Source organism: Gilbertella persicaria (assembly GCF_025201335.1).
Source record: "Gilbertella persicaria strain CBS 190.32 chromosome Unknown B0P05scaffold_46, whole genome shotgun sequence".
NCBI classification, from domain to species: Eukaryota; Fungi; Mucoromycota; class Mucoromycetes; order Mucorales; family Choanephoraceae; genus Gilbertella; species Gilbertella persicaria.
Genome location: NW_026252007.1, coordinates 76,081 through 104,048, shown reverse-complemented (window position 1 = coordinate 104,048; position 27,968 = coordinate 76,081). Strand labels below are relative to the sequence as shown.

The 27,968-nt window shown below is 36.2% G+C and overlaps 10 protein-coding genes across 10 annotated transcripts; 7 read left to right on the top strand and 3 right to left on the bottom strand.

The window, feature by feature from the left end:
• Window positions 1–4,128: 4,128 nt before the first annotated feature.
• Window positions 4,129–5,526, bottom strand: B0P05DRAFT_556882 (ubiquitin fusion degradation protein UFD1-domain-containing protein). The gene is made up of 8 exons (XM_051579966.1): window positions 5,456–5,526; window positions 5,235–5,409; window positions 5,157–5,189; window positions 4,994–5,115; window positions 4,820–4,950; window positions 4,559–4,772; window positions 4,418–4,512; window positions 4,129–4,373 (listed from the first exon to the last, which is right to left on the bottom strand). Exons 1-8 carry the CDS (start codon window positions 5,456–5,458, stop codon window positions 4,172–4,174), a joined length of 975 nt encoding a protein of 324 aa, XP_051431312.1. The 5' UTR covers window positions 5,459–5,526; the 3' UTR covers window positions 4,129–4,171.
• Window positions 5,527–5,713: 187 nt separating this feature from the next.
• B0P05DRAFT_556879 (uncharacterized protein) lies at window positions 5,714–7,976 on the top strand. Its single transcript, XM_051579965.1, has 7 exons — window positions 5,714–5,887; window positions 5,931–5,997; window positions 6,056–6,086; window positions 6,128–6,403; window positions 6,448–6,707; window positions 6,755–6,917; window positions 6,964–7,976. Exons 1-7 carry the CDS (start codon window positions 5,854–5,856, stop codon window positions 7,858–7,860), a joined length of 1,728 nt encoding a protein of 575 aa, XP_051431311.1. The 5' UTR covers window positions 5,714–5,853; the 3' UTR covers window positions 7,861–7,976.
• A 472-nt stretch (window positions 7,977–8,448) lies between these two features.
• B0P05DRAFT_477349 (kinase-like domain-containing protein) lies at window positions 8,449–9,524 on the top strand (the record flags this gene model as incomplete). Its single annotated transcript, XM_051574962.1, has 4 exons — window positions 8,449–8,629; window positions 8,670–8,702; window positions 8,750–9,052; window positions 9,106–9,524. Coding segments are annotated over 4 exons (936 nt in total), but the record flags the coding sequence as incomplete, so codon positions are not given.
• An 895-nt stretch (window positions 9,525–10,419) lies between these two features.
• On the top strand, window positions 10,420–11,439 carry B0P05DRAFT_556872 (uncharacterized protein). The gene has a single exon (XM_051579964.1). It carries the CDS (start codon window positions 10,488–10,490, stop codon window positions 11,424–11,426), a length of 939 nt encoding a protein of 312 aa, XP_051431309.1. The 5' UTR covers window positions 10,420–10,487; the 3' UTR covers window positions 11,427–11,439.
• B0P05DRAFT_581252 (3-oxo-5-alpha-steroid 4-dehydrogenase-domain-containing protein) lies at window positions 11,432–12,276 on the bottom strand (the record flags this gene model as incomplete). Its single annotated transcript, XM_051582087.1, has 2 exons — window positions 11,432–12,111; window positions 12,159–12,276. 2 exons carry the CDS (start codon window positions 12,274–12,276, stop codon window positions 11,432–11,434), a joined length of 798 nt encoding a protein of 265 aa, XP_051431308.1.
• Window positions 12,186–13,584, bottom strand: B0P05DRAFT_556865 (pantothenate synthase). The gene is made up of 6 exons (XM_051579963.1): window positions 13,546–13,584; window positions 13,359–13,496; window positions 12,989–13,314; window positions 12,896–12,932; window positions 12,317–12,836; window positions 12,186–12,267 (listed from the first exon to the last, which is right to left on the bottom strand). Exons 1-5 carry the CDS (start codon window positions 13,553–13,555, stop codon window positions 12,391–12,393), a joined length of 957 nt encoding a protein of 318 aa, XP_051431307.1. The 5' UTR covers window positions 13,556–13,584; the 3' UTR covers window positions 12,186–12,267; window positions 12,317–12,390.
• Window positions 13,585–15,540: 1,956 nt separating this feature from the next.
• On the top strand, window positions 15,541–20,218 carry B0P05DRAFT_556854 (uncharacterized protein). Its single transcript, XM_051579962.1, has 10 exons — window positions 15,541–16,406; window positions 16,454–16,492; window positions 16,545–16,650; window positions 16,700–17,614; window positions 17,664–18,006; window positions 18,064–18,124; window positions 18,173–18,305; window positions 18,351–18,397; window positions 18,449–18,702; window positions 18,747–20,218. Exons 1-10 carry the CDS (start codon window positions 15,982–15,984, stop codon window positions 20,105–20,107), a joined length of 3,684 nt encoding a protein of 1,227 aa, XP_051431306.1. The 5' UTR covers window positions 15,541–15,981; the 3' UTR covers window positions 20,108–20,218.
• A 590-nt stretch (window positions 20,219–20,808) lies between these two features.
• On the top strand, window positions 20,809–21,574 carry B0P05DRAFT_556845 (Rrp15p-domain-containing protein). The gene is made up of 2 exons (XM_051579961.1): window positions 20,809–20,855; window positions 20,903–21,574. The coding sequence occupies exons 1-2, from the start codon at window positions 20,837–20,839 to the stop codon at window positions 21,340–21,342; spliced, it is 459 nt and encodes a 152-aa protein (XP_051431305.1). The 5' UTR covers window positions 20,809–20,836; the 3' UTR covers window positions 21,343–21,574.
• A 599-nt stretch (window positions 21,575–22,173) lies between these two features.
• On the top strand, window positions 22,174–23,522 carry B0P05DRAFT_556843 (uncharacterized protein). The gene is made up of 4 exons (XM_051579960.1): window positions 22,174–22,417; window positions 22,462–22,708; window positions 22,753–22,962; window positions 23,010–23,522. Exons 1-4 carry the CDS (start codon window positions 22,233–22,235, stop codon window positions 23,448–23,450), a joined length of 1,083 nt encoding a protein of 360 aa, XP_051431304.1. The 5' UTR covers window positions 22,174–22,232; the 3' UTR covers window positions 23,451–23,522.
• A 60-nt stretch (window positions 23,523–23,582) lies between these two features.
• On the top strand, window positions 23,583–26,078 carry B0P05DRAFT_516352 (phosphatase 2A regulatory B subunit-domain-containing protein). The gene is made up of 10 exons (XM_051575701.1): window positions 23,583–23,643; window positions 23,715–23,822; window positions 23,871–24,048; window positions 24,115–24,314; window positions 24,359–24,562; window positions 24,610–25,262; window positions 25,300–25,401; window positions 25,451–25,718; window positions 25,767–25,838; window positions 25,884–26,078. Exons 1-10 carry the CDS (start codon window positions 23,623–23,625, stop codon window positions 25,992–25,994), a joined length of 1,917 nt encoding a protein of 638 aa, XP_051431303.1. The 5' UTR covers window positions 23,583–23,622; the 3' UTR covers window positions 25,995–26,078.
• The last annotated feature ends 1,890 nt before the right edge of the window (window positions 26,079–27,968 follow it).

Here is a 27,968-nt window from a genome sequence, read left to right as displayed (position 1 = left end):
ATATTCTGTTACACTCTAGTTTGCATATTGATTCATTGATTTAATTTATTTTTGGCCAATCATGAAGCGAGATAAAAAAAAAAAAGACAAATTATACAAATTTGATATTTTAATTACATTGTTTCGATTTCTAAAGTTCCGCACATTTGGTTTGCAAAATTTGTGTTTTTTCTGTCAATCCTTGAATTCGCAGTGATTGTAGTTCAGTTATGACCAAGTAGAGTGATAATGTGAATTTGATTGTTAAATCATTCTGTTTGATCTACAGTGCAGCTGTCAAACGAAATAACTTCATTTACATATAATCAAATTGCATGCTAAACATATATCATATCTTTATACGAGCAACAAGGCGCATTACCAACCAAATTAACGCTCTAATTAAATTAACATCATTTTACTAACAAAATTCTCATTAGGCCTCCTTTTCAAACGCAGGATAAAATCCTTATCTTTGACTGAAGTTGAATTTTCCTAGGGGCCACCGTTTTTTTTTTTAGATTCTCGACCGTTATATCCTCCCAAAAAAAAAAAACGGTGGCCGCAAGAATAACTATCAAACACTACCCTTCTTTAAATTTATGGGAATTAGGTACCTTTTTAATATGGCATCTTATGTGAACAAGCAATTTGATAGTTCACTATTTATTTATGTATTAGAGACACCAGACATTGGATGCTTCAACAATGAGAAAAGACAATAGTTCATACGGATCTTTGTCTTTGCCTTCGACATACAAAGGTAGCATGGAGCCTGTTTATACACTCATTATTACTTTATATACCTACAAACCATGCTCAATAGCATACATTGTACTTTTGGAGTTGATTTGGACAAAAAAACGACTTGTAAAAAAAGGCCAAAAACCTCTCGAATCCAAAGGGTACTACTCATGGAAAGATCTCAATTTGACAGCTTCTGATCTTCTTTTTGACGATGCAAGGCGAAAAATAGAGCTATTGACAAGCCTAAGTACCCAAAATGTGCGTCAAAGGCTCCAGTTCCTGATCAAAGCATTTGCTTACCAGTCGTACTATAAAAGCAATACGATGGGAGTGAAACCCCTTAGAGACACTTTTGCAGATTTACTCAATATTTTAGCAGCCAAGTTGCTGTGTTCTTTGTACCAGCAGACTCAGAACGCAGAGATCTACAGCTTTTGTCTCTACACCAAAGCCATAGAACTGCGTCTTTATGCAGTTCCAAGCAAAAGCTCGATTTCTGATCTGCTGGATAAAGAATCCACATTTCTTCCATTTCAATCTTCGCATGTAGTCATCAAGTATGCCGTATGTCCAGTTACCCCATCTCTACATGGTGAATTGACCATGCTTTTGCCTTTCCATGTTCTTTAGCACTCTAAATCGCATATGCTGCTTTTCATAAGCTTATTGTTAGCAAGTTCTATATGACACCTAGAGCAAAAACGGTCAAAACACAGCTCAAAGGCATTCTTCTTTGATGTGTCATTACTCGACAAGTACGTTATCAACAGGGCTGTTTTTTTTGTTTGAGATGTTTTTTTTTGAACCAAAGAATCCAATGGTATTATTAGTTTGGCAGCTATATGAATTTCATTTTTTTGACTCATGGAGGGTTCGTGGAGAGAGAATGAAAAAAGTTTGATCAAGAGCTCTTTGGGTCTCAGGAGATAATTTTTAAAAATATTGCAGAAAGTTTCAGGAAAGTGCATTTCTAGACACTTCTGAAGAAAAGAAAGCGGGTTTAATAAGATGAAGAAGGCAAATTTATTTGAGCATTGTCTTCAAATCTGCATTTAAAGTTCATTGTACACTGCAATCAGTACAAAAGAGGCCCTTTTCATTGAAAATCAGATAGTAAATGGGCATTTATTCTTACACCATTCTACGTACTAAATGTATGCGAGCTGATCGTATGATGATATGTGGCACTTTTGAGTCTAAAAAGAGCAGTTTTGTACATGATAAACGATAGGTGTCTCGTTTTCTTTTTTTTTCTGCGTCCCTATTGCCTTTCGACGACTTTTGCTGTTCAATTTTTGATCTCTGAATATACTGTATTTTGTGTGCATGATACTTTGATGCATTCGAAATGCACAAAGATAAGGAGATAGCGATCAAGTCTATTAACAAAAGCTGTAGTGAATATATAATGATACCTGAGAAAGTAGAGAAAAGGACTGAGATAGTATGAAAATCATGTACGGAAGTTTGACAAAAGCATGTGGTACAGCTAAACGCTGCTGTTCTATGCTCATCTGCCTTACATTTACACTGTAGATTGCCAATATTTCTATTCTCCTATGTTATTTGGCATTCAAAATAGCATAGAGCAAAAACGCTCAAAAATGCTCAAATCACAGCTGACACATGCCGCCATTACTCGACAACTAGACTATCAAATTAGTCCCTTTTTTCATTTAAAACATGTTCTTTCAAACCAAGAAATCGAATGGTACCATTGGTTTGGCAGTTAGACGAAACTTGTTTTTTATTACCCATGGGAGATCTACGGAGGTCCGTGAAGATGAAAAAAAAAAAAAAAAAACTCGACCAAGAATTTTTTTGGAATGGCCAATTGTAGGTCTGATCCAACCGAAATGAGCTGAGATTACGTTTAAATACTTCTGACAAAAAGAAAACGGGCTTACTGAGACAAAAAAAGGCGACTCAATTTGAGTATTGCCTTCAAATATGCATTCAAAGTTCGTGATACACTGTAGTCAGCACAAAACACTTATGCCGACATTCAAGTATGCCATTTGTGTACTCAGAAAAATATTTTTTAAGGCAATTTCTGCCATGCCAAAAAAAAATAAATAAATAAAATAAAATAAAAAAAAAAAAGAGCAATATTTCTTTTATAAATTAAACAGAAAACCCTGTTTTTTTTTTTTTTTTTTTTTTTTTTTTGTATAAATATACAAATCTACCAAATAATGGGTTTACTGTTTTAGTTTAAAAAAGGGATTGCTGCTTGGTAGATTTGTTTGTTTATTCAAGAAAAAAAACAGGGTTTTCTGTTTAATTTATAAAAGAAATATTGCTCTTTTTTTTTTTTATTTTATTTTATTTATTTATTTTTTTTTGGCATGGCAGAAATTGCCTTAAAAAATATTTTTCTGAGTACACAAATGGCATACTTGAATGTCGGCATAAGTGTTAGCGGAATTGGAAATAAATTTATATATCTTGAAGATGATATTTTTCTTGGTTACACTAAACTTCACTAGAATAGATTACTCACAAAAAAATTTAACCGTTGTTGGCATTATCATTACAGCCGTATCACAAGTTTGGAAAGCACACTGGAGATTTGTCATGGACAACGTAGCTTTTGATGCCTACTCCACTCTACAACAAACACGTACTGCTTTACAACTGCTTGCAGATGAAAAGCAAGTACACACAAGACTGTAATTCTTTTCGTAGTTTTTTTTTTCCACTAATAACAGTGGCATATCTTTTACTTTATTCTGCTTAGTTTGCTTTCAGCATAATTGTATAATATAATTCAGTATGAATTGCGGAGCAATAATAAAAATCTCTAAAAAAAAATTTTTTTTTCTTGACCTTATGAAAAGTTCCTGACGTTTGTGAGTTTTGTTGTAAGTATTTAATTTATATGCATCCTTTTCAAACTATCTTTCCTTCCCGGAAAGCATAAATCGTTAAAATCTCGTGTATAATAATGGAGTATTGAACAACTAGCCCTTTTTTAATCTGAAATTAATTTTCATCACACTGAGCACTGCAAGAATAAGCTTGGTACTTTCTCTTGTAATCTTCTCAGAATTTTCATCCTCCCAAAACCCTCTATACTCATAGAAATAGTCTAGTGCCACCATTGCCCTAGATGGCATCTACTCAACCTCGTAGTGACAGCTTAAAAAGGGTCTAAGTTATAGAAAATGAATAAGCCACTGAGGATAATCCTTTGACTAAATTTTATCCAGCGTGATTAAATAAAGAGGTTCAATTTCAAGTTCGTTGCAGGAACGAGTGTTTACCAAGTCGAAGCGAACTAAACTATAGCTGAATGACCATTTTTTTTTTTTTTACCACAGGCGTTAGTTTGACTTGGTAAACACTCCTTTTAATAAAGCGACGGCATACATATCTGTCAATCGACCAAAGTTTTAGCAAGTGACACAAATTAATTCCTTTCAAGGCCATTTTATTTGGAAGCTTATTTCTTTTTTGGTCTTAATGTTTGACCTGATCCAGTAAATACATGCTTCTTGTTTTCATCTAGCTCGTCTTCTTTGGAAGGGGGAGGAACTACAGAAAATCCAAAGTAAAGCTGACCAAAAGGTAGATTTAGTGGTCCATCATCTTCACCTTGATTTGATGCTTCTGAAGTACTGTCTAATGTATCTGCACGAGCAGGTCTATATAAGCCATTAGATTCTATTGCATAGATGGAGCTACTTACGCTTTGTTTTTTCCTCTTAAACTTTGTCCGCCTCCACTAAAGGGTGTGAATTCAGTCTTGACAGGCTTGGGCAAATCAATGACCATTTGACTCTTCTTTACAACACATGTCAGTTTATCTTTCACAGACTAGTTTGCTTACCATCATCTGCGCAGGTGCCTTACTAGGTTCAACATAACCAACAGGTGGTGCAAAATCAACCTCCAAATCTGTTTCAACAATTGAAATACCTAAATGTTCTTGATAGTTGGGTTTGACTTCCAATACTTTGATTTCGTATATCTTATTGTTGTAATTAATTTGAATGATATCGCCTACTGTCAATGTGGAGAAATTGCGCAGAGCCTTTTCGAGTCTGTTCAGCACATAAGTTTCGAGTCATGTTCATCTATATTAACTTACACAGCACGATGATCCGTGATATCTAAAAAGTCTGTGGATTGAGGCTGAATCTTAACAAAAGAGCCAAGTGGTAAAGTCACATTTTTAACTTCAATGATACTTCCAGGCTCTGTTCCTAATGTTTCCATCATCTACATGTGTATAAGCAACGTATCTATCATTGTATCTTTATACCCATTGTGGCAAATAGACTCGGCCTTCTTCAGCTATAAATTCAAGCACACCCGCATGACTGTGCTTCTTTTCTGTACCATGGATCAACTTGAACAGCATTGGATATGAAATATTTAATTGTGCTATAGAGAATAAGATAAGTTGGAACAGACATGCCACTTACACAGCTTTTCTAAGGCTGACTGAGGCAAAATAACTATAGAACAGAGTTATATTATGGCCAGGTTGTATTTCGACTTACTTTTGCCACCATAATTGACGCTTTCTCTTTCGTTTCCGTTTTGCATCATAGCGACGGGAAAACAACGATAGTTTTCAGAAAACCCTCTATTGGGATTCATAAATCCACCTAATGTAGGACGCAAACCCCCAAAAAAAGACGAAGGAAAGGCGTCATCGTCGTTATAGTCGTTAAACTAACAAAGATTTGAGTGGGCTTTATTATAAACCTATTCTCTTTACCATAATATGTCTGTGTTGAATAAAGCAACAAGAAAGCGAGAGATTATTACGCAAAAAGCGTCAGCAGTGACTGGTTTCAAAAGCGAGCTTGCAGGAGGCGCGTTTTGAGCTCAGCATACTGTCATTCTATCTCTGGTAAGTCAATATGCATTGATGTGATTTAATAGCTACCCTTTATATGTATATATATATATATATATATATATATTTAAGCAAGAAAACACCAGAAATAACAAGTCAATACAGGAAAAAAAAGAAGTTGGGATACGACATAAGTTGTATGTTTATCTCATTAAAACATTGGATAAGTGTCAAATTTGTCTATAAAAGCATTATCTCCGTACCTTCTCGCTTTTCTTTTACTCCACATAACTACCTTGGCTTCAAGTTTGAATAAAATGAATTATCCAGTTATTATTGGCATTGATTTTGGTAAAGCACAACATACATTTGTTGAGACTCATTCAGGTATTAGGCACTACTTACTCTGGCTGTTGTTATGCTTTTGCTCAAAATGAAGAAATTATCGATATTGTTAAATGGTGAATGTAACAAAAAAAAAAGACAAGGGATTTTTCATCTTACTAATTGTTTCTAAAGGCCAAAACAGAACAACAACATTTATCCCAAGGTAACAGACATGCATGCAACCATAATTTAACTAAATCATAGACACCCACTTTATCTCTTTATCGCAAAGGTTCAACAGATATATTCGATTGGGGCCATGGAGCTAGACGAGCTGCAATGAGACCAAATAGTTCCGATTTGATATTATTATCCAAATTCAAACTTTATCTTGACCAGCACTTACAGGACGAAACACTACCCAATCAATTGAATATTATTGATGTCATTGCTGATTATTTAGCCTTGTTTCATCAACATGTATGCACAGAGCTCCTGAAAGGATTTGCAGCCCATTATGATCAGAGTAAATTTCGTTATGTAAAGTATTTTGAAAGATGGGAAACACATTAACCGTGACATAGTGTCTGACAGTACCCGCTATGTGGACAGATCGAGCAAAATCAGCGATGCGTGAAGCAGCCATTTGCGCAGGCCTCATACACCGTACAGATCCACCAGAAAGACTTTTGTTGATTTCTGAGCCTGAGGCAGCTGCCCTCTATTGTGAAAAAAAAGCCGAGCAATTCAATTTGATGCATGGACAACGATTCATGATTTGTGATGCAGGAGGAGGCACAGTGGATTTAATTGTGTTCGAAATCAACGAATCGATACCTGGAAAGTGGGGTCAACTCTGATTTTTTTCTTTCGTTAACATTTGATTATTAGGCGAACCTTAAGAGAAGTAACACAAGGCCATGGCGCTACTTGTGGTTCAGCCTTTTTAGACTCTAGAATGCGGGACTACATAAATCGTAAATTCTCGCATTTGGGCCCTTTGAATGAAACTGCAATGGAACATGTCATAGAAACATTTGTCAATGTGATCAAGGTAACAATTCGAGAGGCAGGATAGCATGTCTAAACTAGAACATCAGCCTGAATTTGATGGCATAGAAGACCATTTTTTGGATTTACCAGCATCTATGGGCATAGAAGATTTAACAGACGAATTTATTGGTCTATCTGGAGGAATGTTACATTTGCCTGCTAAAGAAATGTGTCGAGACATATTTGAGCCTGTTGTTTCCCAGATACTTAAACTTATTGAGAACCAGCTCTCTCAATCACCTGATTTGGAAGCCATTTTTTTAGTAGGGGGTTTCGGTCAGTCAAACTACCTCTTCAAGCGAGTCGAAGAGCGTTTTGCAGACCGAGTAGGCATGATTGGTGTCCCTCCTCGAGGAGAACTCGCTGTTGTTCGTGGCGCTGTCTACTTTGGACTTCAGCCAGCAACTATCACAGAGCGTGTTTCTCGCCGCACCTACGGTGTTGAAACCCGTATGCTTTTTCAAGACAATATCGACCCCCCTGAACTTTGCGTAATAGGAGTTGATGGTCGTCATTATTGCCGCCAACGATTTAGCCCCTATGTGCATAAGGGTCAGCGTGTCAAAGTAGACGAATGTATCTCGAAATCATTTGTGATCAGCTATCCTAATGACACGGACTCTGACTTGTATGCGTTTGATGGAGATGGCCCTGTACCACGTCTCACAACAGATCCACAGATCCAAAAAGTCGGTCATTTCCCTATTCGCATACCTAAATTAGAAGGTGTCAAGCCAGGCGATAAAGTAACCTTGACGATCCGCATGTATTTCGGATTGACAGAGATTAAGGTTGAGTCTGTGGTTCAGGATAAAGTGTTTGCGTTCACATCAGCATTTTGTTTTGATTCAAAATCAAGCATTGACCCGCCACTGCAACAGCATGATCCTCCTAGCTTTACTCCTGCTTTTCATGGCACCCCTAAAAGTCATGAATTGTCATAACAACAAGAGTATTACAATAATAACTATTCTTTTTTGAATGCAAGCCATGTCTATCCTCCTTCTGGCTACCAAACCAACTTTAATCATTATTAGATAATTTCAAAAAATTAAGGCGGCTTTTTAACCTTTTTTTTTTTTTTTTTTTTTTTTTTGTTTAAGAAAAAGTGAATCAACTACTCTTTTGTTCTCTCTCTCTCTCTTTCGCTTTTTTTTTCTCGATTATTCTATTCTTCTCATGACTGAATTACCTATCATTCCAAATGAGCAACCGTCCCTAGTCCAGCAACAGCCGCCCTTGAGACGTTCATTGACTAGATCACCTTCTATAAACAAGCAGCGTATGATAGGCAAATATTTTTTATGCAAAACACTCGGGAGAGGATCAATGGGAAAAGTCAAACTGGCTATAAATAGTGAAACAGGCGAGAAGGCAAGTTTCAAAAAAAAATTAAGAAAAAATAATTGTGTGTTGATATATGACAGTTGGCTGTCAAAATTGTGTCTCGTAAAATACAATCCTCTATAGAAAAGAACCCCAAGGTATCTGAAAAGAGTCGAGAAATTCGCACAGTAAGAGAAGCAAGTATCATGTTGTTGTTAAATCATCCACACATTGCTCAAGTACATGATATGGTCCTTGTGAATGATTACTATTACATGTTTATGGAGTATGTGGACGGTGGTCAATTACTTGATTATATTATTTCGCATGGTAAATTGAAAGAGAAACAAGCAAGACACATTTCAAGGCAAATTGCAAGTGCATTAGGTATGCTTATGGGTATTTAACTCATCACTAACCATAAAAGACTATTGTCATCGTAATTCCATTGTTCATAGAGGTAGATTCAATGGAAAACAATTCTAGTTTTTTTTAACATTATAATAGACTTAAAAGTCGAAAACATCTTAATATCACGAAATGGAAATATCAAAATCATTGATTTTGGACTATCTAATGTGTTTACTGCTAGATCTCATTTATCCACATTCTGCGGGTCACTTTATTTTGCAGCGCCTGAACTACTCGATGGAAAACTTTATACAGGTCCTGAAGTGGATGTATGGAGTTTTGGCATTGTAATTTATGTATTGGTGTGCGGTAAAGTACCATTTGATGATCCTACTATGACTGGTATGCATAGAAAAGTAAAGCAAGGACTTGTAGACTATCCTTCTTATTTATCGACAGGTAAGCAAAAAAAAAAAAAAAAAAAGAATCTATAAATCCTAAAGCATGCATAGAATGTAAACATCTTTTACAGCGTATGATTGTGACAGATGCAACACGGCGAGCAAGTATGTCTGAAGTCATTGTGCATCCCTGGATCAATAAGGGGTATGATAAACTGGTTGAAAATTATCTTGTAAAAAGAAAACCTTTAAGGTTACCTGTGGACAACAAGGTCATTGAAGGAATGAAAGGGTTTGAGTTTGGATCTAAAGAGACAATTAAGGCAGAGCTAGAATATTTGATTGAATCAGAAGAGTATCAACGAGATGCCAAGCTTTTAGAAGCTCTATCTGCTTCACCCAACGACATCAGTCGTTCAAATTCAAAGACTAGAAAGGCTTTTCATCGCACTCAAGATGATCCCATGAACATGCCTGCTGCTTATCACCCATTAGTCTCCATCTATTATTTGGTTCAAGAACGTATGCAGAGTGAAACGCTCTTCGGAAAAAAAACGACAGCCTTTATTCAACCACATCGTATGTCTAAATCACAAGAACAAGAAACAATATCTCCCCATACTCCATTAAAGAAAACAAATCGTTTTGCTGAACCACACCACACCAATACCTCCAATCTACTGCGCCGGCTTAGCCAACGCAAAAGTCGACCCATACCATTGCCGCAACAAACCATGGTAAGTGAGGATATGACTAAAGTGCTTGTGGACGATGCCGCTATTGATCATAATGGTGTTCTAAGCAAAAAATTCAACCGGTTTCTAAAGCGAGCCACTTCTATCACTGTCAAGGATTTCCCGTCACTTCAACAGCAAAAGCTAAATCAAACAATCCATGGAAAAGACAAACATCGCCGTAAATCAACAGCCACAGGAACTCCTTCGCAATTAGAGTACCCTACTGACTGCAGTGCATTGCCTCATGCAGACGAGAGTATACGTTCTGTCTTTATTAGGGGATTGTTCTCAGTCTCAACAACCTCTACAAAAAAAGCATCTGTTATTCGAACTGAATTGATTCGTGTCTTGAACAGAAAGAGGCATGTGTATTATAGGGAACAGCAAGATAGGTTTGAATGTTGGTCAGATCAAGGCATTGTGTTTGATATCTATATTGTTAAGATACCATGGTTACTTGGCATACGAGGTGTACAGTTTCGACGCATTAGTGGAGACCCATGGCAGTATAAAAGTATCTGCAGTCAAATATTAGATCTCTTGCAGTTATAATAAAATTGTGCATAAATAGACTCTGAACTATGTATAGTGTCGACTGGAAATCTAATCCAATCAAATTACATTATTTCTCTGCTTTAAAGCCCATGTCACAGTTTTTAAAAATTCTTTTTTTTTTCTTTAGCAATGACATTGATATCAAAAAGTGCTGCGTTATACACCAATAAAGGCGTTTCTTTGAAACCATGCGAAGCATCAATGCAATTATGCAAGAGATTAAGCCTGCTACAACTCACGCCTTCTCGATCACTTCAAACAACTCAAGAACAAGTTGTTAACAAAGCAGAGGAAATAGAAAAACTTCGAGAGGAAGCTTACTTGGTTCAAAAATCGTCTTCTATACGCGCCCGATGTGTTTGGAGCAAAGAAGAAACTGAAAAATTAGTAGAATTGGTCGAGAAAATGGGAAAGCGATGGAGTGCCATCTCCAAGCATTTTATCAATCGTCCACCTTCAGGCGTTATGAACCGTTATGCCCTCATTGAAAAGTCTTATGAACGAGGTCCTTGGAAAAACGATGAAATTGCCGAGTTGAAGAAGCTTGGAAGAAGTCGTACGTTTGATCAGATTGACGATTGGGAAGCGATCCAAGCCAAGTTACCTCATCATCGACCTCTTTTTCTCATTAAACAGAAATACAAATATTCTTTGGATCCAACCATTAAACACGGTCGTTGGACAGAAGAGGAAAATAAAAAGCTGGTAGAATTAGTGATGATGTACGGTGAAGATCGAATGGATAAAGTAGCTGAAGAAATGGGCACAAGAAGTAGAAGACAATGCTTAGAAAGATGGCGTTGGCAAATGCCTGACGTTAAAAAGGGACATTTCTCACCCGAAGAAGACGCATTGATCTTGGAAGCTGTCAAAATATACGGAACAAACTTTGCCGTAATTCAAAAAGTGACAAGTATTCCTCGAAAACCACGTCATATTTCGCAACATTATCAAAATAAGCTTGATCCGTCTATTGATCGCTCACCATGGACACCTGAAGAGGAAGCAAAACTCTATCAAGTCTGCATGGAGAATGGAAGAAATATGGTCAAGACAAAGCAAATGTTAGACTCAAAACGCTCTATAAGAGATATGTGGAATCATTTTAATTGCTACCAAAAAAGAGGAAAGAAAGAATAAACATTTTATAACACAAATGGAATTACAGCTTTTCTTGTAGAAGGGTAATTGTCAAACTGCTTCTTGTACCAAGCATGTGTACGCCATGCTCGAGGATACAAATTAGAAGCAGTGGCAGCTGCAAACAAAATAGCAGGCCAATTGTATCCTGACGTAGCTAAAGCGTAACCAGTCCATTCAACGGACTCACTAAAATAATTAGGACAACTAATGTATTCAAATAATCCACCATGGGGGATAAAGTATTTCTTTTCGCCTTCTTCTTTTTCTTCTTTTTTCTTTTTGGATCGCAACTTGAAGAGAATGTTATCATGGTAAATGTTAGAAAAGAATCCTGCAGCCCAGAGAGTCATGCCCAACCAAAACTGAGGGTTTGCAATTGAGTTACTATGACGTGCAACCCACATGCCATTGGTATATCCATTGATGACATTGAATGCCACAGAACAAAGAAAGGTGAGTACATGAATAGGTGCCATAGAAGAAGCGCGGTAAGGATATATGATACTTCTGTTGATGTAATGAACCATCCAAGCAGAAGACAGGATCATTTGAAAAGACGTCCAGCGAGGCCGAGTTATCGCAAGCGAAATAGCAAATACGACGGGCGAAACAACTTCCATGACAAACCAACTCCATTTACCATTCAAACTCCAATCTACAGCGAGTTTACCCGCAAATCGACCTATCTTTTGTCAACAGGGCTGCAACTCTATCCTTATTCTAGCTTACCATAAGGTGCATTCATAAACAGGCAAGCGGGTGCCATTACAAATGGAAACGTTGCATAAATACCAACAGCTGTATTGTAAGTAGAAGGCTTAAGCCAATATTTGACAAGTGAGTCCATGTTGAAAGAAAAAAAGAAAAAGAAAAATAATTCATGCAGGACATATATATGCTTTGTGACTTTACAAAATATGAAATGGTGACGTATAGTATTACTTTATCAATGCATAAATCTTTATTTCTCCAAGTCAATGTCGAGACAAATGTTATCAATCAGTCTTGTTTTACCAACAAAGACAGCCATACTAATCACACAACCATCTTCCTTAAGAATGTCGCCTGTAATCTCACTTAAATCCTTGGCAGAGTTAATAGAGACATAATCAAGTTTAATCTTCCAATCCTCATCCAATGCGTCTACTTGTTGACGTGCTTCTTCTATCAATTGAATGCCAGTTTGAGTTAATGTGGTGGCATTTGTAACGCCTGAATTATATAAGCTTTCCATATGTTTTAAGGAACGAGACAAGACAAGTGCATATTGCTTTTGAAGAGGCGACAAGTAAGTGTTTCTAGAAGAAAGTGCTAATCCATTTTCATCACGGACAGTAGGACAAATGTGCATTTTAGTAGGGAAATGTAGATCTCGAATCATGTTTCGAATCACAAAACATTGTTGAACTAAACTTGATTAGCTCATCTGCCCTTTTCTTCTTTTTTTTTGTTGTTGTTGAACTTACTGTCTTTTTGTCCAAAAAAGACATTGTCAGGTTGAACCTAGTCAATTGAGTGAGAAAAGATCTTTTTTTTTCTAGAGTAAAAAAATGAATTACAATGTTCAAAAACTTAGAGACAACAGTAGCAACGCCTCTAAAGAAATTAGGGCGCGTTTGACCTTCTAATTGAGAAGAGAGGCCCAATACTTCAACAAATGTACCTTTTTGCTTAGACACGTCTAAATCGATGCCTGCAGGATACATTTCTTCTACCTGGGGTAAAAGCACAGCAGAAGCAATACCTTGTCCTAACCCTGCGAGTTGATCGAGGTCGCTTTGCAAGGTACGAGGATAAGTGCCGAGATCTTCAGTAGGTGCAAATTGAGCAGGGTTGACAAAAATAGTCAGTGCAACATGATCGCAACGCTTTTTGGCGGCTGAAACTATATGGAAGTAAGTATACGTTGTGTTTCTGTCTATTTCAGACCTAAAGCAAGATGGCCTTGGTGAAGTGCACCCATAGTAGGTACATAACCAAGTGTCTTATTATCTAACAAAAGGCTTCGGCGCCACTGTCTAAAGTCAGCGATTCTATTGAACACTTTGATTCCAGAAGGAACTCTGACTATGTTTAATTAGAAGTAAGGTCATGAAGGAGTCGGGTATATTCTTACTTGCATTCATGGCAACTTTCGTAAAAAAGAAAAAGAGGCCATGAAAAAGGTTTTATTTTATTTTATTTTTCATTCACCGTCGAATGTATAATTCTTTTGGTCATCAAAATAAGCTTTTTCTCATATGAAATTGACTTGAACTCACATATTCAAATAAGCATTGTTCTGAGCAGACAGATACAGAGTGTTTTAGTGAGAGTTTCTCTTCCTTTTTTTGACAATGAAACAATCTATCATAATCCTCCTTATGTTGAGTTGCTCCATTCAGAGGATGCTACTTATCAAGCATGTATATCCTTCCAAACATCAGTTACTGCAATAAGCGAAACGCTTCACCATCAAAAAATAAAAGTTTGCTGTTTTTCTATATGATGGATTAGTTCCTTTCAGCCACAGGGCATCATTAGTTTCATCAAGCCATGCAGAGGACAATTTACTTTTTGATATAGATGCTACTATTAAGTGTATGGATTCGCTGAATACATTGATCCAAACTATGATAAGGTTTCACCCATTAAATAAACAGACAAATATACAAGGTTGCTTAGCCACGCAAAGGTAGCATAGAGCCTGTTTATACACTCATTATTACTTTATATACCTACAAACCATGCTCAATAGCATACATTGTACTTTTGGAGTTGATTTGGACAAAAAAACGACTTGTAAAAAAAGGCCAAAAACCTCTCGAATCCAAAGGGTACTACTCATGGAAAGATCTCAATTTGACAGCTTCTGATCTTCTTTTTGACGATGCAAGACGAAAAATAGAGCTATTGGCAAGCTTAAGTACCCAAAATGTGCGTCAAAGGCTCCAGTTCCTGATCAAAGCATTTGCTTACCAGTCGTACTATAAAAGCAATACGATGGGAGTGAAACCCCTTAGAGACACTTTTGCAGATTTACTCAATATTTTAGCAGCCAAGTTGCTGTGCTCTTTGTACCAGCAGACTCAGAACGCAGAGATCTACAGCTTTTGTCTCTACACCAAAGCCATAGAACTGCGTCTTTATGCAGTTCCAAGCAAAAGCTCGATTTCTGATCTGCTGGATAAAGAATCCACATTTCTTCCATTTCAATCTTCGCATGTAGTCATCAAGTATGCCGTATGTCCAGTTACCCCATCTCTACATGGTGAATTGACCATGCTTTTGCCTTTCCATGTCCTTTAGCATTCTAAATAGCATATGCTGCTTTTCATAAGCTTATTGTTAGCAAGTTCTATATGACACCTAGAGCAAAAACGGTCAAAACACAGCTCAAAGGCATTCTTCTTTGATGTGTCATTACTCGACAGCTACATTATCTTTCAAATCAAGAAATCAAATGATACTACTGATATAAAAATTGAGTGAATTCTGTTTCTTGACCCATGAGAAGAATGACCCAATGTAGGTCTGATCCAACTGAAATCAGATAAGATCATGTCTAAATACTTCTAGCAAAAAGAAAGCGAGTTTACTAAGATGAAAAAGCTGACTTGATTTGAGTATTGCCTTCAAAATTGCATTCAAAATTCGTGATACACTATAATTAATCCAGAAGTGGTCTATTTTAGTATATATATATATATATGTATGTATTGACTAGTAAGTGAGTGTTTGTCCTTATATCATTCGATGCGCAAAATACATAAGAGTAAGGTTTACAATAACACATGGCACTTTTGAAGCTAAGAGGAGCAACTTTGAACATAGCTAACCATGGATGTCTTGTAGGAGCAGGGTTCGTCATTTCAAACCTCGGGTTCCCTTTTCTTGCTCTCTGCTTTGGAGACCATTCTTTTTCTTGCAATCACGTTTTGATTGAGTTTGCATAAAAAAGAAGACGAAAAGAAAAGACTAGTAGCAACATCACTGAAGTTCGACAAATGAATGATACTCTGTTCAACTCCCGCTGAAGCTGAAAAATAGCAATAAAGCAGAAGATTTGAGTGCCTAAAACTGTTATACATATGGATTCTATACATTACTTTCATTCGAGATAGTTTGTGTCTATAAATGGAGATAAATAAGTAATGAATGCAACATTCGTTCCCAGTTCGTTCCCTAGAAATAGGTCTAATTGCAGAAGAAGCGGAATATAAGGCTCAAAATCCGGCCCAGCTACACAAATGGTATCTTTAATTTTACGAACATGAGCAAGTCGTTTTCCGGCCTATCGATAGGATCAATGAAGACAAAAAAAAACTTTTGATCAAACACCTTTGGAATGTTACAATGGGCTATTCAATATAGTTGCAAACTGAAAAATATATTCTTGAGTATTTTGGGTATCAGTAAACATACAGACTAAAGTATTGTCCTTTTTGTGTTTCCAAAAGGTACAAAGTGTGATCTGATTTATGCAAACATCATGTTTTTTCGTGAAGCCTTTCTTTCGGGGCTAATCAAATTAAACATCCGAATGTCCGGCTGTTGATGCCATTCCTTATTAATGAATTTTCCTTTAAGTAACATATCGTCATTAATCTTGTCTCGAGAAAAAAGGCATTTTTTCTCTTTTTCTCTCTTTTCAAGCATTGTATACCAGATTTCTATTTTTGTTGATCCCTTAAGCAAGATGTCGGTTTCAATAGCTGAGCCAACTTTGACTTCAATTTTAACAGCATCACCATTACCTTCAACAAATATATCAAGCACAATTACATCTTCTTTCTCTTCTACTGCAACCTCTAGCTCAGCAACCTCTTCATCAACTACAACAACAAAGGTTCCGGGATTCGATATATCATTCAATGACACCACCGCACAAAATTATGTAAATGATGCCAAACACCCAGCAGATATTGGTACACAATTTACTATTTGTTTTATTGCCGGCTTAATCATTTTCCTCACTTTTTGTATCTTTAGAACGAGGTATGTGACTTGAAACCCTAATATGTTGTACTAAGACAAACCTAAAGAGTGCCCGTCTTGTTTTCTCCTCGTTCCAACATGAAGAGGTAAAAAAACAAATAAAAAAAAAAGTAATTCACATTTAGAGAATGCCATTAGACACAAACCTCCAGAATTACCAACATCGCTGTTTGGTTGGATTTGGCCTTTACTCAAAATCGGCGATGAAGAGATGCTAAACAATGTCGGGTTAGATGCTTTACTGGTAAGTGGTCAGAATACGTGTAACATACTTATTGATTGGCTTGGTTCAGATGTTAAAGTTCATTGCCATGGGCATCAAAATATTTGCCATTTTATCACTTTTTGGTCTGGTTGTCTTTTTTCCTATCACACTTACTTCTGATTATACACACGGCAACACAACAGCTCTTGAACGACTATCCATCAATGTGATTGAAGAAGGATCAGGCAAAATTATTGCTTATTTGGTCTTTGCTTACCTGTTTACTTTTATCACTTTTTTCTTTCTGAATCATCATTATAACGAGTTTATTTATTTGCGTGCCAAGTTCTTACTAAATCAGTCCAAGATGCTTGTTTCTCGGTCTATCATTGTTACAGGAATTCCTGAACATCTTCAGTCGGATCAAGCATTGGCTGAGTATTACGAAAACCTAAATATTGGTGCCGTCGAAAGTTGTTACGTTGTACGAACTGTCCACCGGATTGATACGCTTATCAAAAAAAGAGCACAAGCGCTGATACATTTGGAAGAAGCCTATGCAAAGTATTGGGGAAATCCATGTCGAATCCCAGGTTATGATCCTGATCGTATCTTGGATGATGTTGAAATGTACAAAAAAGTACTTGACTTAGCCGAAAAAAGACCGGACAGCAGTAGCGATGAAGAAGCCGAAGAAGAAAAAGATCGACAAGGATTAAATAGCCCATTTTCCAGCCTGAGACGAAAGACGAGAATAGGAACAACTACCTTTTTTAAAGGTTTGGTGGAACCTACATTAGGTTTGAAAAAAGATCAAGTTAAATCAAAACGGCCAACGGTCCGAACTGGCTTGTTTGGCTTGTTTGGTAAAAAAGTGGATGCAATTGAATACTATACAAAGCTTTTTGATGATTTGGACAAGTCTGTGATGGAATCTAGACAATCACCAAATTATGAAATGACCAACGTTGCTTTTGTTACATTTGAAGAGATGAGCAGTGCAGTAAGGCTATATAAATTGGATTACATTATATGTCTAATTCGTAATTTAGTTGATTGCCTCTCAGATTGCCATATGTCCTGAACCACTTACACTTCGCACCAGTGTGGCATGTGAACCAAGAGATATTTTATGGAGCGCTATTGCTATTCGTGGCCGAGAAAGAATTTTGCGGGAGATAATTATTTGGGTCATTACTGTATTACTGTGCTTAACTTGGACTATTCCTGTGAGTGCTATTTCCTCTTTACTCAGTATTAGCACAATCAAAAAAATTAATCCATCAGTGGGTGAAACTCTCGAGAACAGTTCTGTGGGCAAATTAATTTTTTCTTCATTTATTCCTCCCCTTATTCTTAACATTTTTACTTCTGTCTTGCCTCTCTTTTTTGATGGTAACATTTGAACTGGAAACCATGAAATCCGCATTTTCTAACCCTTTGTTTATTTAGCTATGGGTTATTATCAGGGATTAAAAACTCGTAGTGCTGTTGCCGAAGCTACTTTGAGCAAGTGAGTCGCATGACTGATATAACAATGTATATTTAACCCTTGATTTAGGCAATATTTTTTCTTAATTTTCTTGGTTCTCATCTTTTATTCTATTGTTGGAACTACTGTTTTAACTCTGATTTCTACTTTTACAAACGATCCTAAAAAGATTCCCACTTTCTTGGCTGATGCTCTCCCTAGTGTAAGTAATATCATTCTGGATGACACATATTAATTAAGGACACAGTTTGCTCCATTTTTTATCAATTATACAATTCTTCAAGGCTTCTTGGTGTAAGAAAAAAAACAAGACAAAGTTATTTAGCTCATACTTTTTATTTATAGAATGCCATTGAACTTGTTATTGATTGGTTCTATTATTGTAAGAGGATTCAGCTATTTGTTTATTTGTAGCACACCCAGAGAATATGCAGAGAATCGAGCACCCACATCGTTTAATTATGGTATTGGTTATCCTGCTCCTCTATTGGTATTTGCAATCGTGTTTGAATACTCGCTTATCAATCCATTGATCTTACTTTTTGGCACTGTTTATTTCTGCTTCACATATTTGGTATACAAGTATCAATTCTTATATGGTAAGGATGTATATTCGAAAATCATGCTTTAATATTGCAAACAGTTTATTTTAGACCTTATGAGGCTGCAGGTAGATTATGGACAATGGTCATTCCTCGTATTATTTTCACAATGGTTTTATTCCAATTGACCATGATGGGGCTTTTTATCTTGAGAGGGTCTTACATATTGGCAGGTCTTGTTGTGCCATTGGTATTCTTCACATTCTTGTTCCGATACGTCTTGAACTGCGCCTATGAACAAAATGGTCAAAATCTTCCAATGCAATTACTTAGAGACAACATCAAACAGCAGCCTGAAGTCTCTGATGATGACAGCGAAAGTGATTCCGAGCTTAAAGATAGAGAAATTCAAGATAAAAGTCAACACTCTGACAAGAGTACAAGCACATCAACCATGCTTCAAGAAAATCAAAAGAAAGCAGAAATTAGAAATCGTTGGAAAAAAGCTGCTTTGTCTGCAGCTAATTTGAAAGAGAATCCAGTACCTATTGCTCCCACAACAACAGTCAATGAAGACAAAGCAGATGAGTTATTACTTGTTCGGCCACGCCACCGAAAAGTGGTACTGGATGAAGATGACTATGAAGCAGTTCCTGATCGCTTGACCGATTATCGTCAGCCGCCTATGCAATTGACTTTTGGTCTCTTGGATGCAGGTTTAAAAACCTACGGTAATCCTCTATTGGTAGGTGTTCTTCCTCAGCTTTGGTTACCTGTCAAGGAACCTGTCGAAGGTGAAAAAAAGAAGCAACAGAAGCGTCGTCGTTCAGAATTGCTTTACCAAGGCGACTCCCAAGGTGGATCACTTGCACAACATTTGGCTGAAATCTTGAGAAAAGTAGAAAACGATAAAAAGAATAGCGAATCAAAAGCTCAAGGCACAGATAACAAAACACAGCAGCAAAACACATTAATTGAAGAGTCGCGAAAGTCTGCAACAAACGATGCTGCATCTATTGTTTCAGGTAAACGCCCTCATCCAAAGATATCAGCCCTAAGGTCCATGTTCCATCGAGGTGTTATCAAGCAATCCAATGTGGATAATACAAGCTCACCAACACCTGCAGAGGTTGTTCGCTTACAACATTTGGAAGCCAGTGATGATGCTATGGATTCGGTTGAAAAGGGACAACTTCGTCATGAAGACAGCAGCAATAGTAGTGTTAAATCTTCAGTAAAATCACTCCACAAGATTTATTATCACCACCCAGAACGTAAAAAGAGAGGTCGTGCACACTCTGGTCTTAGACCTGGGATGGAGTCGGCTAGAGCTAGCTCACCAGCTATCGTTTCTGCCTTGAATAACGATGAGGGCCATGGAAGTGAAGAAGACATTGGAAGTTCAATAGGAAGGCTTGATGCCCGTAAAAGATTAAGCAGTGATCCCTTGATTAAAAATTAGATAGAATGTAAATAAATTATTGTACTTTTAAGGCATGGAAGTGAATAGAGATTATTACGTAATGCATGTACATATATGTATGTGCTCAAATAAAAGTTTTTATAATTCAATAATGTATGATAACAATGTCAAATGAGAAGCATCAGTGAACACAATTTAAACTTTCGCAGAACAGATCTTCAATGCTAGTCTTAGCGGTTACCGATAATAGTCCATTGTCGGCTTCTGACAGTCTTATCCAAAAACATGAATTGAATATTGGCAGTTTCTACTTATCTTAGCGATTATTTAGAAATGTGCATATATAGAGACGACTAATTGCTCAATCGTTTCACTTCGTCGTGTTACTACTGATCTTTTCTGTTTCATTAATCAAGATTTTTGCTAGTGTGTTAAATTGAACTTCCTGCCTCGGTGGCTTAGGGATACGATCGAAACTCTGGGTACACCCAAACCATTATTTTTTTTTTATTTTGACAGACTTATTTTTCTTTTGCTCTTTCATTCTATATTATGGCAGCCAAGAAACAATCAAACAAGGAAGAGATCAAGGTTATTCCTAAAAAGACAGTGACATTTCCTCATGCCGTAGAAAAAAAGAAAACTTTCGAGGAAGATGTGGAATCTGCTTCAGAACAAGAGAGCTCAGCTGAAGAAGAAGAAGAAAGTATGGAAGAGGATGCAGATGATGAAGACGATGATGAAGACGATGATGAAGACGATGACGAGATGGATCTGGACAATGATGGTATAAAAATCTTGATTAACAAGCAAGGATAATAACAATTTCTTTAGAAGTCAAACAGCCAAAGAAATACAGCTCCGAAGCATTTTCTGATGCCATGACTAAGATCCTGGCTAGTTCATTGAGTGGCTCTGATAAGAAGCAACCCATTTTGGCGAGGTCAAAGGGTGTAGAGCGTAAAATTGAAGATGAAAAATTAGATCATAAGGCACGCAAGATTCTTTCTGCCCAGAAAAAAGCACTTAAAGAAAAGGGTCGTGTTATTCCCGATTTCTCATCATTTGAATACGAAAAGAGATTAAGAAAAGTAGCTACAAGAGGTGTGGTCAAATTGTTCAATGCTATTCGTACGCAACAAAAGGTGACTGAAGTAGCCGTTCAAAATGCTGCTGGAACTCGTAAGACTCTTGCAGCAATAGAAAAGGCTAAAAATGTCTCTACTATGTCAAAAACCAGTTTTTTGGATCTCTTAAAGACAGGACAAAAATAATTATTTACCCGCTTTCCTACTCAACACTTTTCTTTTCTCTCGTTACATGTATACACAACATCACATACATATTTTTTTCTCATTTCATACTAAAACAATTGTACCATATAGATTTTTTTTGTTTTGTTTGTGTATTCAATCAACAACTTGTATGTCCTTTTCTTTATTTGTTTTTTTCTTTCTCTAAAAAAGTAAACAATGAACCTTTCTCATAATCAATACACGCATTTAGAATGGTTTTTTTTCTTGCTTGCTTATAAAATGAAAGGTTTGCATATGTTAGTTTTTTTTTTTTTTTTTTTTTTTTTTTTTTTTTTTGCTTGTGTTTAAGCATTGTCTTATTTGATGCAAATAATTGAGCTAATACATTCTACACTTTATTGAAAAAAAAAATTAGAAATCAAACAGAGGATGAGATACATAAATAATATTTATATTGTTACTTAAATTAAAGAGCTCCTGGATCATGATACTTTCGAATGACAATAAACTGGGCTAATTTTTATTTCGGGTCAGTGTATAAGGAATCAAGTTGAAACCCTATTAAGAAGTCTTAGCCTAACAGCTCTTTACATATCAATGAACAAAGTAAATCTATCGATATTCACTAAATCAAAGATCTTGGGTCAAGTAGCTTGTCTCCGAGAAATCAAACCTCTCCAATGGCAAAACTAGACTTCCTTCTCAAAAAAAAAGAAAAAAAAATTAGATTCCGCACCAGCAATGTCTGTTTTTTTTTTCGATTTACACTAGTTGTATGGATCAACAAATTTTGGGCCCCGCGAGATATCTTTCTTTGTAAGGTTTCTGGTGGAAAAGATTTTAATGTTATTTTTTTTCTCATTATCTTTTTTTTCAATTTTTTTTGTTTACTATCTGGACATTTATATATGTCTTCACCTTTACTAATAGCAACTATCGCCCTACAGGGTGCAGCTGCAGGTGTTTCAGGTGAACTAGCTGTACGTAGTCTATTTCGGAAGCAAGATAAACTAGTTCAAGTACGAGTAGGCAAACTTATACTAGGTGCTTTTATGGCATTAAAATCTATTCTATTTTTGACGTTTCATGATAAGTAAATAGAAGCTCAAATAAACATGTTTGCTAATCGTTTGTTAGTCAAAGTGAGACTTGCAGTGGTGCTGGAAAAGTAGCTGATTTATTTTATCATATTGCAATGACAGCAGGCAATTATGTTTTACTATGTCGAGTGCAGTCAGTAGTGCCTCTTGAATGGAGAAAGAGAACTCAAATATTACATACGATTTTGACAGTTTTGCGATTTATAGTCGGTATTGTAGATGTTGTACTCATTAAAATCAACATTTACTCTAATGGAGCTTGTGATTATGAAGATCAAGAATTTGTAAATATTTGTATTTGTGTGCAACCCAAATGCTAACTTTATAGTGGGGACCTGTTTATACACTTTATGACACGGTGCTCGATATTTATGTGACGATCAGTATTTCTGGCATTTTGATCAACCATATTCGCACACTGAAAGCGGATAGAATGAGAGTTAACAAATTATTGTATACATCGGTTATTTACCATAATATATTTCGATCTGTTGGTATCACTATTACTAGCTTGATATCTACTATCTTTATTATCATGGTAAGCAAACAATAAGCATACACAGTAATTAAATTAACAACCAACAGAAAAATCAAGAGGAAATTATAATGTTGATATGGCCAATCATTGACACCTTCCTTGTCATTTTAGTCGGATATGACTCAGATCTTACTAGAGCCATCCGCAAACTTCAAAGCAGGCGCTGGCGCTCTGCTTCCAACATGACAAGTACAGTAGATCTAAATGCGCTGCCTCCTTTTCGACCTAGCACGAAACCGGCACTTTCTCAGCGACATTCTGATTTAGAAATAGTACCACAATATTACAACACCGATATTGAAGCACAAGCAAGGCAAGCAGACTCGATCAGCATGGAAATACGCAAATTGAATGGACCAAATGAATTGGTTCAAAAACTTTCGGACAAAGTAGCAGGGTTTACAAATACAATTACTGATAATAACAGCCCAACTTCCTTTCTTGTAGCAGGCACTACTTCTCATGACACCGACAAGACTCGAGTTTAGTCTTTATACCCTCTTTTTTAAATGCATAAAAAATAAATACATGTATCATTTGTATTTCATTGGACAGAAAAACTCCGCAGATGTTTGAAAGATGGTTCGTTCATATTTTTTCTTTCTTTTTTCGAAAAAAATAAGCTATCTTTCTTTCTTTTTATTTTAACAACTAGTCATAATGAAAGGACGGATTGGCAGTGTACTTATTTTTCTTTTTCTTTTTCTTTTTTTCATAAAAAAATGACAATCATAATATTTATACGTTCATAGAACTCACCAACTGAGAGTCGCTCGCCTCTCAACAGCTCAAACAAAAGCGAAAGTGCTTCACCTCCTCATCCCATAATATTCGTACCTGCCCAACAAGACTCTCCACCTGTAAGGGCTTGACTGACTAAAACTGTCTTTTTTAACGCGTAGTTGTAGCTCCGGTCACCTACTACTCATAAGGGCGAACGAGATATCCCTAGAGCTGGACCTATCAATCGTTTAAAAAATGCTCCTAGAGATCAGATACCAGTTAGTAAATCACCCAGACGTCAAAAGTCTTCTCGCTTTCATGCCAAAGATAAAGTCCAACTGGAGCGTACACCTGCATTTCATGGTAACATTTAAAAAAAAAAAGAAAAAACGGTCAAAAGATTGATTTTTTTTTTCAAAAAAAAAAAAGAAATCCCACCTCATCTAAGACATGATCTTTTGTTACAAAAGCTACGTCAATGTATGGTGATTTGCGATTTTTCAGATCCTTCCACAGAACTCAATGAAAAGGAAATTAAGAGGCAAACATTGCAGGAAATCCTTGAATATATTGGCAACAATGTGGGTGTTTTGACAACAGAAGCACCTTACTCAGAGATCGTCAAACTGGTATGCTTAAATGGTAGTAAAGTGAAATACTAAACAAAAATCAGTTTTCTATCAATTTGTTTCGTACGATTCCACCTCAAGTGAATCCTACAGGAGATGCATATGATCCAGAAGAAGATGAGCCTGTCTTGGAACTTGCTTGGCCACATCTACAAATTGTTTATGAACTCTTTTTGCGGTTCTTAGAATCACCCGACTTTAATATCAATTTTGGTAAAAGATATATTGATCAAAAGTTTATTTTGCAGGTAGCATATCCATATCACAAAAACACAAGGATCTCATATCTAAATAGCTTCTTGAATTGTTTGAAAGTGAAGACCCCAGAGAAAGAGATTTTCTAAAGACAACACTACACCGTATTTATGGCAAATTCTTGAACCTTCGTGCATTTATCCGTCGATCCATCAACAACATCTTTTTCCAGTTTATTTATGAAACAGAGCGTCATAATGGTATTGCTGAACTATTAGAGATTTTGGGTAGTATTATCAATGGATTTGCATTACCGCTTAAGGAAGAACACAAACTTTTCTTACGACGTGTCTTGATTCCTCTTCACAAAGTCAAGTCTCTTGTCTTGTATCATCCACAGCTGGCTTATTGTGTAGTACAATTCCTGGAAAAGAATCATGCACTAGCTCCAGAAGTTATCACAGGTCTATTACGATACTGGCCAAAAGTAAACAGCCCTAAAGAAGTGATGTTCTTAAATGAATTGGAAGAAATCTTGGATGTGATTGATAATACTGAATTTCAGCAAATCATGGTACCTTTGTATATTAAACTAGGTCAATGTGTATCAAACACACACTTTCAGGTAGCAGAGCGTGCATTGTATTTCTGGAACAATGAATACATTGTAAGTCTGATGGCAGAGAACATGAATGTGATTATGCCCATTATATTCCCCACATTGTACAAGACATCAAAAACACATTGGAATAAGTAAGTTTGTGTATTGGAAGTTTGCTTATATGTATAGGACCATCCTAGGCTTAGTCTACAACGCATTGAAGCTGTGCATGGGTATTAACCCTGAATTATTTGATGAATGCGCAAATCAATACAAGTATCAAAGACAAATGTATATAGATAAGCGCCATACAACAACTGTTTATTAACTTGGATTTTAGAGAAAGAAAAAGACAAAGGGAAAGAGAAGAGAACTGGAAAATTTTGCAACGAAAAGTATCTGGCACGACTTCTGTCACAATCACAACAAGCACAGAAGACATGTATAACTTTTCTTTCCCCAACAAAATCAGTACAGATGATGATGATGATGATGATGATGAAGAATATCAAGAAGACTTTGATATCATGACAGACGAAGAAACAGACACTGAATTGGAACATGCAAATCAACATGAAGAACAACACGATGTCATTCGCCCGGATATGGTAAGTTTATTGTTTGGGGTATATTTAACTAACGCTTGTTTTCATAAGCAACAATTCAGTCCAAACCAGCAACAATTCCAGCAGTTTAGACGAAAATCTATTATACCCGTTGATGAAACTGTATGTTTTACTCTATGCTTTTTCTTCTTATTGATTTTAATTTAGGTCTTCAATGAATTATCCCGTCATGTTAGTTTAGATGAAGTCATGAATCAAGCTCCAGGTGCTTCTTCTGCTTGTAGCAGTCCAATAGATAACAGCAGTAGTAATAATTAATCAAGCAATACTCCTCTCTTTTTCTTTAGATTTCCTTTTTCTTTTTTTTTTGAGATAATAATAAAAAAGTGTTCTACTAGCTTTAGTATTGGCTATCTTGGGTGGTTTTTGAGGGAATACCGTTTGACGTACGGCACAAAGAATAGGAAACAGTTGTAGCTTAGTAGAGCATAATATGTGTATTAAGGTGTTGAATGACATGTGACTGAGAGAGATATACTCTTGGCCCTAGAAGATTGGGAAAAAGTTCACAGAGAGTAGAAGACACGAGTTATTGATACTAGACAATGGAAATGTCCCGTAATCACGATAGTGAGCGAGAGAAAAGTATCTTTCTGAGGAGAGAGCATGCAGGACAAACTTTGCTTAAAGGATCTAACTTTGTTCATGCATAGTAGGCAAATTTGGTAGATGCTGTATTGCCTTTTTTGAGGCAGATATAAATTCACCAAAAGTGATTCTCAGATAATGGTATTGAACTTGTTCCAAGACGTTGTACTGGGTATTTTCCAAAAGAGTAATTTTTAGTTCATGTTCTGTTTGAAAACAAATCACTTGAAAACATAAGCGATAAAAAAGCAGTTCAGCAAAATCAGTGTTGTGAGCTCGAGTAGAAGGTAGTAATTTCATAGTTAAGTGAGCTTTATTAGCACCTATTTGCACCAAATTTTTAAGGCTAAAGATGTCTCTGAGGTTGAGAGAAGTTCCGATATAAAAAAAGATGTCTTGGCGTGAGATGACTGTAGCAGAGAGAGTATACTCACTGGCTCCTTTCTCAGGTACTGCAATAATATATTTAGTGGGGTCCCATCTATAGCATGGCGTGAGTTGATGTTCAGTATATTGGTCGAGAAAAGACTGAAACGAACCCTTGATGACTATCCATACAACGTCAGCCACATAATCTAAGTGTTTGACAGAAGTAATGAACACATCGGTTAAGATATCACTATTAAGGGATGTAGCATATAGCAGTCGAGGAAAGCTATCAATATAGTGTGAGTATATAATGTTATGAAAGAATAGTTTCGTGTAGTGCCCCAATTAGTAGTGTAAAATGATATGGCTTAGTATTAGAGAAAAGAGCTTTAATTACGACTTCGTTTAGCATGCTATGTATTAAGGCTAATAGAACATGCGACATAATGGTTAGGAATTGACACTAGATGACATTGCAGTTTGTCATATTCGTATTTGATGTTTAAAAAAGCAAACACTGAGACTATTATATGGTGTTAGCACACCAGAGCATCAGCAAGATAAATGGCTCAGTCAAGGGCATTTTTTTCATTCTCTAAAGCCACTTTGAGCAGTGCCTAAGGGCAACGCTTGGTCATGATCGGATTCCCTAAGGTATGTTTCGAGTGTTTCCCTAAAAACAGAGGTCAGACCTTTCTCATAAATTGACATCATTTGCGCAACTCAATAGCAATGGGATGTGTAAGTTCAAAGCTAGTATAAATCAATAAGATAAAGAAGAAAGTGTCGCTTGAGCAATAGAAAATAATTATTGCATATAAATTTATTTCAAATTCCGCTAAAACTTATGCCGACATTCAAGTATGCCATTTGTGTACTCAGAAAAATATTTTTTAAGGCAATTTCTGCCATGCCAAAAAAAAAAATAAATAAATAAATAAAATAAAATAAAAAAAGAAAGAGCAATATTTCTTTTATAAATTAAACAGAAAACCCTGTTTTTTTTCTTGAATAAACAAACAAATCTACCAAATAATGGGTTTACTGTTTTAGTTTAAAAAAGGGATTGCTGCTTGGTAGATTTGTTTGTTTATTCAAGAAAAAAAACAGGGTTTTCTGTTTAATTTATAAAAGAAATATTGCTCTTTTTTTTTTTTATTTTATTTTATTTATTTATTTTTTTTTGGCATGGCAGAAATTGCCTTAAAAAATATTTTTCTGAGTACACAAATGGCATACTTGAATGTCGGCATAAGTGTTTTGTGCTGACTACAG